Genomic DNA, 18137 nt, shown 5'->3' with positions numbered 1-18137 from the left:
AGTAACTTTTATCTTTTCAAATCGGTTGCTAAGCTGAGATTTAGCACCGGTTCAATGAGTATATATGTTAAATTAGCCAATTCCATGCTTGGACGAAGTTGAATCACAGCTAGACGGCCGAAATCAGCAAGTTAAATTCTTGCACCAAGGCAGAACCACGTTTGTACAACTGGCTCTTAGGGCAAATATTCAATGTTGGTTCAGCAACTTTTATCTTTTGGAATCGGTCATGCTTGAACCGAACTTGATCCACAGCTAATCCACAGAATCGAAATCCTGACCCGAGGCTGACAAACGTCTATACAACTGGCTTTTACTGTACTTAAATACCTAAAGGCTTGGCCACACTGGAGGGTATGCGGTAGAGGTACAGGTAACGGTACGGGTATTTGTATGGAAAAAATTCCAAACTGACACATCAACGTTCGGGTGTGGAAATTTTTAAATACAAATATCGTTGCCGCTACCCGTACCGCTACCGCGTACCCTCCGGTGTGGCCAAGCCTTTAAGGTTTGGCCACACCGGAGGGTACGCGGTAGAGGTACAGGTAACGGTACGGGTATTTGTATGGAAAAAATTCCAAACTGACACATCAACGTTCGGGTGTGGAATTTTTGTAATACAAATATCGTTGCCGCTACCCGTACCGCTACCGCGTACCCTCCGGTGTGGCCAAGCCTTTATTCATAAAAAAATATTTTTACTTTTGTACTTTTTCAAAAAGTGTTGAATCTAGTTAAAGCCTCAATGCTCTATCTCTTATTTTACTCTCTACCGGTAAAAAACATAACTTAAACCAAAGCTAAAGCTTTTAATTTTCATCCTTTTTTTCAACGGATCGTATTTATGAACACTCCCCGCTGAGTTGCATATTTTTCTCATTATCGATAAGGTAGTTCTGTCACATTATTTTTTGACATTTCATGTCATTTTTTTTTTGAGAAAAGAAAAGGGAAAGCAAAATAGGTAGACGACGAGGAAACTAGTGGTTTTTTGCGGAAGATCGAACTAAAAAATAAATAATTTTTCATTCAAAAATTACAAAAAAAAAGTAAATCATCTTCCCAACAAAATTGACAAAATGACTATCTTAAGTTATGTTTTTGCACCAAAATTATTTATGGAATATGGAATGGGTTCTCTTCAGGTAAAAAATTACAATCCACTCAAAAAACTATTTCCTTATAAAATTACCTCTTCTTCTTCTACTTTTTGTAGAAAATGTACGAACCTGGAGGCTTGGAAAAATTCGGAGATCAAATTCTTTCTACTGTAAGCCAATATTTTATAATATCGATTTTGTTCTCAAAAATGTATTTATACTTTATGTCGATTTGAATGTTTTGATGTCGTAATGAATTTTTGTTTATTTTTCTTTACTTATTTTGTGTGTGACATGCATAAAATCACACATTTCTATAAAAATTAGCTTTCCATGATGTGGAACATTGGATATTATTCATCACCACTTATCGTTACATTCCTGTATCGTCGTGGTTATCTTGTTGCCGATTCAATTTCTTCATTGGCTAAATTCACTACAAGTATTGGTATCATTGTAGTTTTGTCCATGTGCATGCGAGGCATTGGCAGGTCACAGTCTCGTTCGTACAATAAATTGGTCAAAGCACTGGAACAAGCTAAATCATCAAATAATTCGGAAGATGCCAAAAAATCGTTGAGATTATTTGATTTTGACTTTAAACATTGGACTGTTGATTTTGATGTTCTTAATCTTCAATAGTAGGTTTAGATTGTAGCTTTTTGAAGGCTCCTCGAAATTAAGCATCAGGAAATAAGGCCCCAAAAAAATAAATGAAATAAGATCCCCAATTGGTGTATTTTGTCATAATTAAACTATGCACTAATTAAATAAGGCCACATTGAAATGAAAAATGCCCCAAAAATAAATGAAAGTAAGCCCCAACATGTTTTGAGCTTTTTTGGAAAAATGAAATAAAACCCCAATTTTTCTTTTTCCCAATTTACTCTTTCCGGGGCAGTGGTATAAAAATCGTAGCACCTTTTTTTTAGCATTTATTCAAGCTTTAATGTGCAAAAGTATTAAATTAATACCACATTTCTGTGTACATTTGTTTTATTGAAGACATAAGCGCAAAATTTTAAACGATTTAGTAAATTTCTAAAGCCATTTAGTAAGTTACTATATTAAAAATCCGTATGCTTTTTGGCTTAGTAACTTACTAGGTTAGGTTAGGGTTAGGTTAATAGGGTGGTGCACAGCTAAGCTGTTGCATACACGGGGGCCTGTTGGTCCATTGTGATACCCTCTTATTTTAAAAATCGCAATGATGTTCCTAAACTGGTCTATCGGTTTACAAAGACTGGCTCATTAACGAACCATCCTGTACTCTCAATAAATTTTCTCATGTTAGCCATTGGTACCTGCGCTAGATCGTCCAGTTCATCCACGAACCTCGTTCCAAAGAAACGAAGTCGGTTTGTTTGGAGGTTTGGACATTCGCAGAGCAGGTGTTTAATGGATTCTATCTCCTCTACATCTTGACAGCTCCTACAGAAATCAGGTGCAAATACACCCATTCTAATAGCCATTGTGCCAATGGCACAATGACCCGTTAGTACACCTATCAAGACTCTAATGTTCTTTTTGCTCAGGGATAATAAATACCGAGTTTCTTTTTCATTGGTTTTGGGCCATAAACTTCTAGAAATAATGCAATCGTCCCTAGTTTTCCAGGTGTTATTGATTTGTTCTCTAGTCAATAGGTCTATTCTCCTTTTGAGCACACCGATAGGGATATCTGGTCCCTTTGCTAATTGGATGCTAATATTCTCATTTGATGCTGAGCCTAACCTAGCTAGTTCATCCACTATTTCATTCCCTTCTATTTTGCTATGTCCAGGAACCCAGCAGAGTTTAACTTGGTTAGTGTAGCAAATACTATTGATTCTTTTCCTGCAGTTTAAAACCGCCTTGGATCTTATTGTCTCACTGTCTAGAGCTTTGATAGCAGCCTGACTGTCCACAAAGAATGTAATCTCCGAGGAGATTAGTTTTTCTTTGAGTACCAATTCTGCCGCTTTCTCTATAGCAAAAATTTCAGCCTGAAAGACACTACAATCGTCTGGGAGTCTGAATGATTCTCTAATATTGAGAGGTTTGCAGAACACCCCAGCTCCTGTTCCTGATTCCATTTTTGAACCATCAGTGTAGAAGGGTATTCCTTGTTTGCTGATAAGCGAATTGTGATCCCATCCTTTTCTTTCTGGTATTAAAATGGAAAATTTTTTATTGAAATCTGTCAAGGGTGGAATGTAATCTGTAGTCGCTTCCAATCCAGGAACTGTGTCGTATCTTTGCATGATAGACCCATGACCATAAGTGTTTTGCTTCCAGTAGCCCAGTTCTTTTAATCGAAGTGCGCTTTTGGCTGCCGTGCATCTTATGAACTCGTCCAGGACTGGAAGGTCCAAGATCATTTCTAAACCTGCTTGTGGCGTAGACCTTTGTGCCCCTGTAATCCCTATACACGCTAATCTCTGTACTTTGTTAAGGTTCTTGAGATAGCTTGATTTCTCAACAGCTTCCCACCATACGATCGAACCATAGGTAAGTATGGGGCGAATAATCGCCGTATACATCCATTGGATGACTTGAGGTCGCATACCCCATCGTGCACCAAAGGTTTTTTTGCAAGTGTAGAAAGCGCATAGTGCTTTTTTCATTCTTTCTTCGGTGTTACGTTTCCATGTAAGCTTGGAATCTAGGATTACTCCAAGATATTTAGCTTCTTTGGAAAGTATCAGAGGAATATCATCAAGTTTAGGAGGATTAAAGTCCCCTTGTTTCCTTTTCTTCGTGAACAGAACCAATTCTGTTTTAGTGGGGTTAACCCCAAGACCATTTTGTGCTGCCCAAGAAGATATTTCTTTGAGTGCGCGTTCCATAATGTCTCCGATGGTGGTAAGAAACTTACCTGTTATCAGAACTACTATGTCATCTGCATAAGCTACTATTTTTATACCTTGACTTTTAAGTTTTGTAAGAATTTTGTTAACCACAAGGATCCAAAGGAGAGGCGAAAGAACCCCTCCTTGTGGAGTACCCCTAGTTACTGTTTTCTCTACAGTACTATTTCCCAATTGTGAGTAAATGATTCTGCCATTTAACATTGTATGGATCCAGTCTACTAAAACTGAATCAACTCCAATATCGACTAGACAGTATTTTATTGATTCTGTGTTAACGTTGTTAAACGCTCCTTCAATATCTAAAAATGCTGCTAGTGTATGTTCCTTGTTTTCAAGACTTTTCTCAATATGAGAAACTACCTCGTGCAATGCGGTTTCCACTGACTTGCCTTTAAGGTAAGCGTGTTGGTAGTTGCAAAGGTTGTTAGAATTGAGAAGTTCCCTAATATGCAGATCAATGATTCTTTCCAGTGTCTTAAGGAGAAACGAGGAAAGACTTATTGGTCTATAATCTTTTGCAGTTGAGTGTGTCGGTTTTCCAGCTTTTGGAATAAAGACCACTTTAACTTTTCTCCAACTCATAGGGACGTATCTAAGTTTAATACAACTAGTGAAAATAACCCTAAGCCATGGTGCTATTACATTTAAAGCGTTTTGAAGAAAAGCTGGAATTATCTCATCTGGTCCAGCAGATTTATAGGGTTTAAACGAGTTGATTGCCCAGATAATCTTCTGCTCTGTAATAATCTGTTCTATGTTTAATTCTTGGTGTGTGGATTCAAGCAGGTTCGATTGCTTGGAACCAGGAATATCGGTATTTTTACAGCCAGGGAAGTGTGTTTCCATAAAGAGTTCAAGTGTTTCTTGGCTCGAGTTCGACCATGATCCATCAGGATGCTTAATGTAACCCGGTGTCGTGGGGTTAGAAGCAAGGACTTTACGAAGCCTAGCCGCCTCACTTGTGTTCTCAATGGATTCGCAGTGCCTAGCCCATGAATCCCTTTTAGCCTTCCTCAGTTCTTTGGTATAAAGGTTAAGTTTGGCTCTGTATGAATTCATGTCACTCTCTAATTTACTCATTTTTGCTCTATTGAAAAGTTTTCTGACCTCTGTTCTGTGTTCCTTTAGCTCACTGTTCCACCATGGTGGGTTAGTGGGTTTTGTGCAACGAGATAGGGGACAGTGTTTTTCAAAAGATTTTTTCATTTTACTAGTAAGGATTAGGACGGTATTATCGATGGCTGATGTGTTTACAAGCGTTTTTTCCCTTGGAGGGTCGATATGCTCATTCAGCCATTTTGTATACTCTATCCAATTTGTTCTAGTTGGGTTTCTGTAAGGCTTGATATCTATTAAATTTCTGTCTAGGGTGAAGAGTATTCTAAAGTGATCCGAAAAGGATTCCTCTGGAGAAACTCTCCAATCTCCTATCGAAATTTTCTCATTATTGCTCATAAGAGTCAGATCTAGAATTTCTTCTCTGTTTTTGTTTCGGAATGTTGGGTGATTACCCCTATTACATATCGTCATGTTAGAACAAAGAATGTATTCAAAAATTGACTCACCTCTTTTATTGATGTCATTACCACCCCATTGTGTATGATGGGCGTTGGCATCACATCCCATCACCAAAGGTGTTCCATTTACCGTGGAATAATCCACAAGCTCCCGGACTGTTTTTGATGGTGGGCTCTCCTCCTCGTATGGCATGTACGTCGACGTTAAGATGAAGTTGCCTTCCTTAGATTCAACGCTGATTGCCGCGTTATCATTGTTGCTGTACCTAGATAAAAAGAAAGCGTTAATTGACTTTTTGGTTAAAATACAACTTCTTACTTTACCTACTTCAGACGTGGAATGAAAAAGGTTATAGTATTTTGACCTTAATCCATTTACCTGGTTCTTACAGATCCATGGTTCTTGGATCAAGGCCACATCCACGTTATTTTGAGACATGAAGAGCATTAGGTCGTGAGTCGCTGCTTTAGCGTGATGCAAGTTGATTTGCACCACCAGCAGCTTTTGGCTCCCCTTTGCTTTCATGCCTTCTTACCTTTACGGTGCCAATACCGTACTTCAGCACGTCTCCTTTCGTTTTTAGCAGGAGGTCAGAGTTCTCATCCACCGCGAACAAGAGGTCTTTCCCTACTCCGCTATGGCTCACCTTAGATTTGATGAGCCTCCACTCCCCTACGGGTATTTCTATGTTCTGTCTCTTTAGCAGTTTGATTATGTCCGCATCCTCGTGACATGCAGGAGGTGGGATCCATATGTTGATCTGCTGGCGAAGTGGTATAGCTGTCACGGGAACGATTTCAAGAGACGCCCCTTCCCACAGTTCGCCACATTTGGCGATTATGTTGGAAAGGAAGTCTCTTGTTTTCCGATCACCACAGCAGACCACTTTAACTCCCTTTCGCCATCCAGCGCCGTCGAAGATATAGTTCGCAGGACTATCGTTTTCGGGTAACGCCATCATCGCTTTGAGGATCTCATTTTCCACAAGTAGCCAATGTTCCGCCGAGATTTTCCCATCAGGGTTGTCTCGACTTATTATGGCTGCTTGTAGATCGATCGGGGTAGTGTCGAAGCTGTTGGTTTTCAATTTTTTGACACCGTCAGTATTGGCTGTCTCCTCCGACCTATCTCTTTTTGTTGCTCCAGACTTCGTCCTAGAAGAGTTGCCTACTTGCGTTTTACTGTTTGTAACATTAGAGGGCAGTTTCTTGTTGGTCGTCGTCTGATCTTTCTCTGCGCCTTTTCGAGCATTAGAGCTAATACCAGCCTGCTCACAGTCAACCTTTTTAGGGGCCGACCTAGATGTGGCAGCATCAACTCCTTTGCTCTCAGACTTTTTGTTATCTTTTTGCTGAGAGGGGTCTACGGGTGTAGTGGCAATCCCTGCCTTACGTTCGTAGGACCTTATCAGCTTTTTATGCTTTTTAACAAGAGCCTTGTCCCTCGCACTGAGAGTGGAAGGATCTTTGCTTTCAGTGGCTCTCACGAATCTTTTAGAACATCTGTAGCTCCTGCGCTTCCTCGATTCTTGGAGGTGTTCAGCAGACTTAAGCGTAGTGTCTTTTTGACTCGGGTCTTCCAGTAGCTCATCCTCCGTTTGACTACCTATAGAAGGAGGTCCGTTCGGGGATTTCAAACCATCGATAGTTAACCTATCTAGGTCAGGAAGTTGATCTACTGACAAAATGACGGCCTTCTGTCTTTTTAGCTCTTGCTTTTCATTGTTTACAGTTGTCACTGGCGACTTAGCTTCTTGCGAAGCCAAGCCCTCGCCGGCAGCCGTGACTTCTGCCGACACTTGAGTGTATATCCCCACTCGAATTTCATTTTCTTGTAAACTTTTGTTTTCCATGATTTTTTATTTAGATAAACATCCCTGCGTTTTTTTGGTTTTCTTGGTTGTAAGGCTCTGCAACTGGATTGTTGGAGAGTCAAACGTAAGCCCCCCCGCCACGACAAGGCGAAAACCTGGGGGGGAAAACTAAAATCGCTCTAGAAATTTACTTAATCGTTTAAAAATTTTGCGCCATTTGATTCGACTTACATAGAAATAAGGTGGTATTAATTTATTACCATAGCACATAAAAGCTTGAAAAAAATGTTAAAATTGGTGGTACGATTTTTATACCATTGCCTCGGAAAGAGTTAACTTTATTTTAGATAATGTAATATCATCCCAAACCAACAGAACCATCTTTATTGACGGAACTTTTAAATTTGTTCTCCAAGGATGTTCTGGATTCAGAGACCAGAAATAACAGTCAACCTTTATTTTCAATTGGATTTTCTCTGAGAGTTACCACATTACTTTAAATAGATTTCGGTTAAGGTTGAGATTTACTTTTAAATAGATCTCGGTTACGGTTGAGATTTATTTTGTAAAATATATCTATGATTGAGATTTTTACAAAAAAGAAATTTGAAAAGGTCAACCTTTAACGATTTTAACTGAAAATAAATCAAAAATGGTTAATTCAAAGGAAAATGTCGAATATGCAAAAAATGTCTTTATTTAGCAAAAAAGATGTTTTCTTTTAGTTTATGTATTAAGTTAAACTAATAATAGAGTATCAAAGACCTTTGACCCAAGATTATATATCTTTTCGCTTAAAATGTAAGGATGAAAATGTCCTTTCGACTGTGATTTGAGTAACTGGCACGACAAGCACAACCAATGCAATTTCGAATATTTCAGGAGACCGATTGATACATTTGCAGATGAGATTTATTTTTTTCTCTCACTGGTTGAGCGAAACATGAAAAAATACAAAATAAATGTTTCTCTCAGACCTTGACCGAATGTTTTCTTTTTTTTTAACAAAGGTTATTTTATGACCTTTATTGAAAATGGCAACAAATATGAGTTATTAAAAAACCTTTCAAAAGGTTGAAATTTATTTCTGATCTCTGCAGCTATTCTGTTACCTACTAATGATTTTTTTTTCTGTTTACATTGAAAACCATTAGTAAGTAACAGAATGCTTGTCAATGTTAAGATCGTGCTGCAATCCATCAGGGAGTCCACAATAAGTGGTATTTGCCAATTCTGGGTCCTTAAAAAGTGGGATTTCACCAAAGTTTTTTTGAAAGACAATATAGCATTTTAGCATTTTCATGTTAATTATGAAATATGAAAAATAGAATAAGGCCCAAATTGCTTTTAAAATAAATTCAAAGTAAGCCCCAAAATTAGTGTTGGGGACTTATTTCATGGGGGTCTTATTTCAAGGCCCCAAAAAATGAAACAACACCCCAACATTTGAGAAATTTCATTTTTGTTGTTTCGTGTGTATTTTTTTGGCGCCTTATTTCCTGGAGTCTAATTTCGCGGAGCCCTTTTTGAATACTTCATATCTGATTTCGTTTATAGTGGTGATGATGGTAAGAAAATATCAACAGCTGCCTCAAAGAGGGCTCCACGTCAGAAGCCTTTTTGGTTTTCATCTTTGCCCTGTGAAATTGCAGCTTATATTGCAATTCATACTTTCGGCATAAGGATGATCTATCCTGGTTCAGTTAAGCTATTGCAAAGCTATTTGAGTAAGCTTTTGAACTAAGTTTATTAAAGCCATTTATTAATTGTCTGTTTTGTTGTTTAGGGCCAATGTTAGTTGCTGGTCGGGCAAAACTTATCGAAGAGGAACATGGAATGCGTTACAAGGTTAAAACTGTAGATCGCAATGACATTGATACTGTATTTGTAGATAATCGTAATAAGAGTACAAATGGCAAGACCATTGTTATATGCTCGGAAGGTAAGCTTTAAAAATATTAACCTACAATTTCGTAAAAATGTCTTACTTCATTATTTTGTAGGAAATGCTGGATTTTATGAAATTGGCATTATGGCTACACCATTGTCACTTAAATATTCAGTTTTGGGTTGGAATCATCCTGGCTTTGAAGGAAGCACTGTATGTTGACATAAATTTAAAAGATTCTGTTTGAATTAATTAATTTTCTTATAAATTTATTTATTTTTAGGGACAACCTTTCCCTGAACAAGACAAAAATGCCATCGATGCAGTTGTTCAATTTGCTATACATAAATTGGGATTCGCTGTTGAAAATATTTTATTCTTTGGCTGGAGCATTGGTGGATACAGTTCGATTTATGCCGCTACTCAGTACCCAGAGATTAAAGGAATCGTAAGTATTCAACTAAAAATAAAAAGGCAAAACTTACTATCCCTTCAACTGTCATACGATTGCACTTAAATACGTCCCTTATTTTCAAAGTCATAGAAACGCTGATTAATTTCCAGCTAAAGAAGCACGGAAGTTTCTTTATTAATAGGAGTAAGTCTTTCTTTGCAATAGGTCCACTGATGATTTGACGGTTTATCTCACCTAACAGTGACAAAATTTTTACATAGTTTGGAGAAAGTAAGATTATTGCGCTTGATATTTCAAAAGCATTTGATCACCAAGCTCTCTTATCAAAATGGCTTGCATTGATCAATCTCTTCTTCGTTGGATTATAATTTACCTTTCGAACCGTTCAACTCAAGTTGTATTGGATGGATTCAACTCTGAATATAAACGACTCTTCTCATTTTTTTGTAATGCTCCTTACTATAGTTAAAACGAAGCCACTGTCCACCTTCTGTATAAAGAGCACATATTTGATTTTGCCAAAAAAATTTGAAAATGCGTTTCCTATGAAGGTGTTTCCTGCTTCTCAACTAGCTACAATTTTTAAAGCATACATTCGCCCAAAGCTCGAGTACAATTCCCATATCTGGGAAAGTGCTACTTAGACCCACTTCACCTATGAATTTGCACAGAATTAAAAATAGAGTTTTTAAAATTATCCATTACAGATACAATCTCATCTCTTGAGCACCTCCGTTATGTATCATGCATGTATCCACATTTTTTGGTATTTTAAAAAAATGTTCAAATGAAATAGCTTGCATTTCTCTGCTGAAACATTTCAACTTTTTTGCACTGCGCCGAATTACGGGCATACTGTCAAGTACAGAGATTTTTTCTTTATTCGTCCTATGAGAATGCGTTCAATGTTCAGAACTAGAAAACAAATGTGCATCGGCTTCTTATAAACTCTTCCCCTTTTTATAACGCTAAAAAAAGGTAGTATCATGCATTCAATACCTTTGCAAAGTAAAAAAAACCGCTGTCACACGCAGATTCAAATGGAGTAGCAAAAATGGAACAATTCAAAACCGGGTGATTTTTCGAGGCCAACCCGACGGAATCGATTGAACCAGTCTCGAGTCAGACTTACAATCGAACAACCACGGTGCACTGTTTGATTTTTGTTTGCTAGCGAAAATTAACCGAATCGGTGATCCATACATGATATTCTCCACCTTGTTAATACGAACGACTTATGTATACCCAGAAAAAAAGGGGTCCTAAAAATAAACTCCTTGATAACACCACTTGAGAAAGTTCTTCAATAAATTAGAAAAACCCTCTTCCATTTTAAGCAAAAGTCTGCTCAATTGTATTAATGCTCCCAAATTGTTTGGTTTAATTGTATAGGAGTTATGATTCCTAGACCATTAACCATATTTTTTGAGAATCTTGAGTTAACTATTAAACTATAATTGCAATATATATATATTTTTTTTTTAAAGATTTTGGATGCTACATTTGATGATGTGCTACACCTTGCTACACCCCGCATGCCTGCTAGTCTTTCAGGTATTGTAAGACTTGCCATTCGAGAATATGTTAATTTGCATAATTCTGAAATGTTAATGGATTACGGTGGTCCAGTTTTACTTATTCGTCGTACTGAAGACGAAATTATTGCAGAGTGAGAAAATTCATATTCTTCAACAATATTCAATCAACATTAATCAAATTTAATTATTTTACAGAGACAATCGCATTGAGACAAATCGTGGAAACTTCTTACTTCTTGGTTTATTAAAATATCGTTATCCAAATATCTTTCAATCCCAACAATTAACCAGGGTTAAGAATTTACTAACAAAACCTATTGATTCAAATGCCAATGGTTTGTATACTTGCAAATTTTATTTTTAATTGATTTAATTAAATATTGATTAAAATTTTAGCGAGTAATGATGATGTATGTATGAGTCGTTTAATAACCTACGCTTCTGATAAGGGAAAAACTTTTCCCATGGCAATTGGTGAAGATTACAGTGCCGAAGTCCGTACTCAAATGGCTGAATTTTTGGTAAATTTAATCTTATTTATTATGTGTTAAACTATGATTTATGATGATTTGTTGTTAATTTTTAGTTGAAAAAGCATTTCCGAGATTACAAATCAACACATTGCACACCTCTACCCGATGATTACTTTACCATTCCATGGGACATTCCTACTGAAAATGGGTTTGTCTTTACCTAAACTCTATACTGTCCAAGAATATATAAATATTGAACTTACAAAATGAACATTTAAAATGGGCTGGATACACATAAAAAAGTGTTTGTTTGGGCACTTTACAAAAAAATGATTATTTATTTAGATATAGAAAAAAAAACCTTAAATAAAATACAAATTATTTAAAACAAAAACAAACAAAAATCGAACTTTGTCAAAAGTTTTGTTTATAGCAGACATGAATTTATTTTTATTTTTTATTATAATTTTTTCAACCATGAGAAGTGCTTACAGTTTTGTTGATTTATCCTACTTTAGCACTTATGTATCAAATTTGGTGGACGATAAGGATAACGAATGCTCAGAAGCAGTAAGTGCACATACTTTTACTTTAAAGATTATTTTTTAGAATTGTTTGTTTTAGAAAATTCCAAAAGAAATGTGTGATGAAAATCAAATAATGTTACAACTAGCTAAAATGTATATTGTTAGTCCCGAACGTGTTTTAATGCTTTTAACTACAGATTCTCTGCAAGAAACTTGTAAGAATTTATCGGAAGCAATGGAGAAAATCAACAAAACCCAAACAGGATGCATACCATTGAATTCTGAGAATCTTTATATGAAACTTTTGAAGACAGTCAAATTTTTTGATGCAAGTATTTGTCAGGGTGATAGTCGGTTGAAAAAAAGTAAATTTGTTCAGTTGTTTTTTTAATTCGATACCTTGATTAGGTATATTATTCTTTAGAAATAGACAAAATTGGAGACTGTTTACCTGAATTGCGAGAAGAATTTCTTGATTGCGAAGGGGCACCAGATTGGTATGAAAATATTAACGATACACTGCGTTGTCAGTAAGTATGATTGCTTTAGAATGTTTTAAGAGACCAAAATTTATGTGATCAATATTTGAAAATGTGGAAAAAGTAACGGTAGTTTTGCAATATTTCGAAAACAAGCTTTTGATTTTAGCAAAATTTAGCTGAGGACTAATTTTGTTTCCACTATGAATTGAGATGACCATTAAAATACGAACACCTGACAATAAGCTAAACACACTTGCTGTTTGTTAGAAATAGCTTACTTTTGTGATGAGATTAAAATTTTTGTTTCTGATTTTTTGTAAACAAAGCAAAATGTGACTTATTCCACTCTCAAATACAACAACTTATCTAATAATATGAAGCTCATATAAAAAAAATTAAATTACGAAATTTGAAGTCGGTAGTTGTTTGGGTTAAAAGTGACATAGAACAGTGGGCGTGTTTTTTATTTTTGGAGCAAAGTGGGATTTAATTAACGTGTTTTACGGGAAAGTGGGATATTTCAAGTTGCCTTAGCTCAGAAACAAAAAATAAAAATCAAGTTGCAACAAAATTTAAGTGGGCCTGTAAAATCGGAAAAAAGGCACTCTTAGGTCCAATTTAATCATCCATTATTAAATTCGCCATTTAAAACGGGAACATTTTAAAATCTGTATGCGAGTAGACAGATTTTTATATTTTGAATGGCGACTTTAAATATAATAGAGAGTGGGTGTTAAATCTTTGAACTTTGAAACATTTTAATATTAATTCAGTAAAATACATTTTTTTAATTGATTCATTGGGTCGTATGCAATAAAAGTGAGCTTAAGCTCTTATCTCACTTTTCAGTACAATTTTTTGAGATAAATCTCTAGAAAATGTACTGAAAAGTGAGATAGAGCTTAAGCTCTTTTTTTTGCATAACAGCCATTGTCTTCTTATTTTCTTAAATAAGACAGTTGCACCTTTTGTATTCAATCATCAAAAATGATTTTTTTGGGATCATTTTTTTTTTCTTGTAAGTCAGGAAAAGGGCAAGTTTTTTGTTGTTTTTTTTTTTTATGTAAGTGTACGAAATTGAGCAAGGCGAAATCGGCTTACATGATGTTAGTCGATTCCACTCCAGGAAAAAATATTTAACATAGGTGACTAAGGTCGGTATTCAATCAGCACTCATAACTTACATAAGGCGTTTTTTTTTTTTGGCAAATGATGAAAAATTTATATGCACACACCAAGAGAAAGGAAAACGGAAACTTATACACTTCGTCAAAATTCTATCCGCAGCTTGGTTTAGCTTGTATTCCTATCGGCAGCTGCGTTTTATTTTTGTAGTGCATGTAAACGCCAGCAGCGGATACGGATAGCAATGCCAAAAAAACACACCTATAGTAATAATAGTCAACATTATGAGCGCTTATAGGACTTAAGAATGGTCTTCATTCCTGGCTCTTTGCCAGGTCAGCTAGCATTTTACAATTTGTTACTTGAATATGAATATGGAGGCATGTTCAACTTTAAAAATCCAAATCAATATATGTAAGTATATTAGGTAACCTAAAATAGTAACTGAAAATAGTTTCCATTCTACCTAACTTACTAACTATACTTGCATACCTACCTAGATATTAAATAAAAAAAAAAACACCCTAAAATTAAAATAACCACTTCCTTATTTATCCGGAACTTGAAAACGTACAAATGTAAAATTTATTTTCAAAGTGTTTAGTTGTTTTTTTTTTTAAGTATTTTGAAACGGAAAAATGAAGATAAATGCAAAATATAAACAAATTATTGAGTAATCACATAATTTATTTGAGTGAATTAATCAGAACAAAAAATTAAATCCCTGGATTTATGAAATTCCTATTTGAGCGACTAGGTTTAAAATTAATTTAAATCCAAACTAAATCCAGAGTGAATAATATGGCCTTTTACTTGGTCATTTTAGAGCCCTCAACGATATAACAAACTGCAACTACATAAGAACTGCAATGTTATGTGGACTGGAGCCAGCAGCTGTTATAAGAGGATTTACTACTGAACTTTTTCAACAAGCCTTCCCATATAAGGTGATGATATAAATTTGAAAATAAGTATTTAAATTATTTGGATTAAATTTGCAGTCAAAATGTAAGGTATCCCGGTCATTACCACTGGTAGAGGATCCAATGTCCGCTTCAACAAAGCGACACAAAATTAATTTTTTACTAAACTTGATGTTATTTATTTTTCTCCTCTAAAACAAACCGCTAGTTTTTTAAGTTTCTATTTTTTTTAACTAGTTATATTTTTCTTTTAACTATTTTTTGTAATTGTTTTTAATTCAGATAATCATAATAAAATTTAACCAAACAAAGAACACAAGTTTTGTTTTGTATATGTTTTTGTTTATATATTTTTTTTGGATCCTCCAAATCCAGAGAAACCCATAATGGCAGCGATATCACCTGGCATTTCGGCACTAAAATCCTCTTCGGCCTTTCGTTTTCTATCTTTTCTCTTTTCCTTTTTGTGTTCCTTGTAACGTTCTTCTTCTTCTTTGGCTTCACGTAATCTCTTCTCCAATTCGTAGTCTTTTTTCTTTTCTTCCATTTTTTTCTTATTTTGTTGGAAGCGTTCTTTAACTTGATCCACTGTACTTCGTTCGACTTTCATCGACATACCCAAATTACGTTGATGCTTTTTTCCATTGATGTGATCAAGGAAATTGATAGAATCTTTGACAACACAATCGCAAACATTGCAATAATAACCACCCGATTGGGAGGTTGGTGTGTTTTTGTTGATTACAACGCTTTTACCTAATTTACTATCTAAATCGACTTTGTAATCGCGACGTTTGAGATTCTCACGTTGTACAGGTTCTATAGAGAAATATTCAAGGTATATAATTACATCCTTTTATTAAGAGTTTATCAGTTACCTTCTTCTTGTGGATCTTTTGTAACTTTCAAGCGTTCCTGGGCTAGTTTTTGATATTCGGCCTTGTCCCATTTTCGCCGATGATCATCCGGACGTAATGCCATTGTGTTTTATTTAATAAGGCTAGTTTTTGTTAAGGTAACTTTTATATTTTAGAAATAATAAGTAAAAATATGTTTTAATTAAGGAAAAATGTAATTTTCTTTTTTTTAATTGTTTAATCTGGAATTTTTGAAGTTTTCAGCTAGTGTCATTTTTTTTGTGACAGAAACCTTGGAAACAGAGTTGCCATGTTTTATTTAACAAATTAGATGTGTTTGTTTTGAAAATTCCAAAGGTGGTTACAGACTGAAATTTTTCATTCGATAACATTAAATATTCAGTTTATCGATGTTGTCGTTCTGAAGATTTTTTTCCAATTTGATTGGCATCTTTAATATTTAGTCATCGATGTGATGTAATTATTCATTTCTCTACAGTGAAATCCACTATATTGATCTCTTTAATACGCTCAAGGTGGATTCTCTATAAAGAATGGCTATTTTTTAACTCCGATTCATTATACGTATAAAGGGCTCTCCCAAATTATCGATAACTGCCGAGAAAAATGCTGCTGAAATTATATTTAGACATTTATATTCTAATTGGAGTACTCATACAAAATGCTCCCTTGGAAAGCTCAAAATGCTGTCCTACTACAAAGATGACCAATGGAAAGAACCCCTCCCGACTGTGTTTTTTAATGACACGAAATCAAAACCGGAACGTGGACGTTCAGATGTGAAATTTTTTTCATACAAAAAACGGTGCCGGCTTCTTTTTATGTCGTCATTCAGGTCTTTCAAATCAAAGAAAGCAGACGACACAAATAACGTTGACGAAAGCATTTTTGTCTGAAAAAGGACAAACGCAGTCTCTTTTTGGTGTGGGGAGGACTTGGCTGTCATCAGCTTTTTTTTCTTCTACCGTCGCGTCGTTGGTTTGGTTGAGCCTTTAAAGAAAAACAGAAAGGAATTATCGACCTTCGAAAAATCGGAATTATATGCGTTCCATGTAAACAATTTGAACTTAACTTAGAACATTTTTGGAGGTTTGATGTGATCGAGTCATTAGCCGTTTCTTATTATCACTTGATCCATATAGATCATTAATTAACACGTATTACAACAACTACATGAGATCTTGCTTTTCATCAGGATCACGAATTCTTCAAAAATTCTACGACTAAAAATTCTACGACGATAAATGTCGATAGATAAATGTCTCTAGATAAATGTCGATAGACAAATGTCGATAGATATATGTGGATCGATAAATGTCGATAGATAAATGTGGATAGATAAATCTGGATAGATAAATGTGGATAGATAAATGTGGATAGATAAATGTGGATAGATAAATGTGGATAGATAGATTTCGATAGATAAACGTCTATAGATAAATGTCGATAGATAAATGCCCTACTAACAATTTTTCTTCTATAATGCTTTACAGAAGCAACAGTTGCATCTCTGTAAAGCTTTATAGAACCAAAATTGTTTGTCGGGTGTCTCTAGATAAATGTCGATAGATAAATGTGGATCGATAAATGTCGATAGATAAATGTGGATAGATAAATGTGGATAGATAAATGTCGATAGATAAATGTGGATAGATAAATGTGGATAGATAAATGTGGATAGATAAATGTCGATAGATAAATGTCGATAGATAAATGTTGATAGATAAATGTCTCTAGATAAATGTCGATAGATGTATGTGGATCAATAAATGTCGATAGATAAATGTCGATATATAAATGTCTCTAGACAAATGTCTCAAGATAAATAACGATAGATATCGAGAGATATTTATCAAGAGACATTTATCTAGAGACATTTGTCTAGAGACATTATCGACGTTTATCTATCCACATTTATCTATCGACATTTATCTATCCACGTTTATCTATCGACATTTATCTATCCACATTTATCTATCCTTATTTATCTAGAGACATTTATCTATCGACATTTATCTATCGACATTTATCTAGAGACATTTATCTATCGACATTTATCTAGAGACATTTGTGCCCATGATTATGAAAGTGGACTAAGTCACTTTTTGCATTGTTTGAAGAAAAACTTACATAATAATTTTCTTATAACGATTTAATTATATTTCTTTTCTGAAATCACTAGAGGGGCAATAAAGAAGTTTATATACTGCAATTTCGCTTTCAAATAAACTTTACCTCTTAAATAATAATTATTTTTAGGCTAGATTTGATGCCATTTTTAGCAGTGACTTAGTCCACTTTCATAATTAAGGGCACATTTATCTATCGACATTTATCTAGAGACATTTATCTATCGACATTTATTGATCCACATTTATCTATCCACATTTATCTATCGACATTTATCGATCCACATATATCTATCGACATTTGTCTATCGACATTTATCTAGAGACATTTATCGACATTTATCTATCGACATTTGTCTATCGACATTTATGTATCCACATTTATCTATCGACATTTATTGATCCACATTTATCTATCCACATTTATCTATCCACATTTATCTATCCACATTTATCGATCCACATATATCTAT

The 18137-nt window shown here is 35.0% G+C and overlaps 3 protein-coding genes across 3 annotated transcripts; 2 read left to right on the top strand and 1 right to left on the bottom strand.

Moving 5' to 3' along the window:
* The first annotated feature begins 936 nt into the window (after positions 1-936).
* On the top strand, positions 937-11977 carry LOC129909184 (phosphatidylserine lipase ABHD16A). Its single transcript, XM_055986194.1, has 11 exons — positions 937-1148; positions 1220-1273; positions 1431-1744; positions 8844-9013; positions 9073-9228; positions 9290-9387; positions 9458-9622; positions 11077-11258; positions 11323-11462; positions 11524-11648; positions 11714-11977. Exons 1-11 carry the CDS (start codon positions 1083-1085, stop codon positions 11822-11824), a joined length of 1581 nt encoding a protein of 526 aa, XP_055842169.1. The 5' UTR covers positions 937-1082; the 3' UTR covers positions 11825-11977.
* Positions 11978-12011: 34 nt separating this feature from the next.
* On the top strand, positions 12012-14852 carry LOC129909182 (uncharacterized). Its single transcript, XM_055986192.1, has 5 exons — positions 12012-12170; positions 12225-12492; positions 12552-12657; positions 14561-14681; positions 14736-14852. The coding sequence occupies exons 1-5, from the start codon at positions 12039-12041 to the stop codon at positions 14850-14852; spliced, it is 744 nt and encodes a 247-aa protein (XP_055842167.1). The 5' UTR covers positions 12012-12038.
* On the bottom strand, positions 14809-15774 carry LOC129909183 (zinc finger matrin-type protein 2). The gene is made up of 2 exons (XM_055986193.1): positions 15536-15774; positions 14809-15476 (listed from the first exon to the last, which is right to left on the bottom strand). Exons 1-2 carry the CDS (start codon positions 15636-15638, stop codon positions 15001-15003), a joined length of 579 nt encoding a protein of 192 aa, XP_055842168.1. The 5' UTR covers positions 15639-15774; the 3' UTR covers positions 14809-15000.
* Positions 15775-18137: the final 2363 nt, after the last annotated feature.

This window comes from Episyrphus balteatus, chromosome 2, assembly GCF_945859705.1.
Source record: "Episyrphus balteatus chromosome 2, idEpiBalt1.1, whole genome shotgun sequence".
Taxonomy (NCBI): Eukaryota; Metazoa; Arthropoda; class Insecta; order Diptera; family Syrphidae; genus Episyrphus; species Episyrphus balteatus.
Note: the sequence above shows the minus strand (reverse complement) of the source record. Positions and strands in the feature narration are given on the sequence as shown.

Bases quoted from the DNA above. Each gene is read 5' to 3' on its own strand.
- LOC129909182 (XM_055986192.1), top strand. From the start codon at position 12,039: ATGAATTTATTTTTATTTTTTATTATAATTTTTTCAACCATGAGAAGT. The intron at 12,171-12,224 runs GTAAGTGCACAT...TGTTTGTTTTAG, and splicing joins ATAACGAATGCTCAGAAGCA to AAAATTCCAAAAGAAATGTG. The intron at 12,493-12,551 runs GTAAATTTGTTC...ATTATTCTTTAG, and splicing joins TGATAGTCGGTTGAAAAAAA to AAATAGACAAAATTGGAGAC.
- LOC129909183 (XM_055986193.1), bottom strand. From the start codon at position 15,638: ATGGCATTACGTCCGGATGATCATCGGCGAAAATGGGACAAGGCCGAA. The intron at 15,477-15,535 runs GTAACTGATAAA...ATTTCTCTATAG, and splicing joins AAAAGATCCACAAGAAGAAG to AACCTGTACAACGTGAGAAT.
- LOC129909184 (XM_055986194.1), top strand. From the start codon at position 1,083: ATGACTATCTTAAGTTATGTTTTTGCACCAAAATTATTTATGGAATAT. The intron at 1,149-1,219 runs GTAAAAAATTAC...TACTTTTTGTAG, and splicing joins ATGGAATGGGTTCTCTTCAG to AAAATGTACGAACCTGGAGG. The intron at 9,014-9,072 runs GTAAGCTTTTGA...TTTGTTGTTTAG, and splicing joins GCTATTGCAAAGCTATTTGA to GGCCAATGTTAGTTGCTGGT.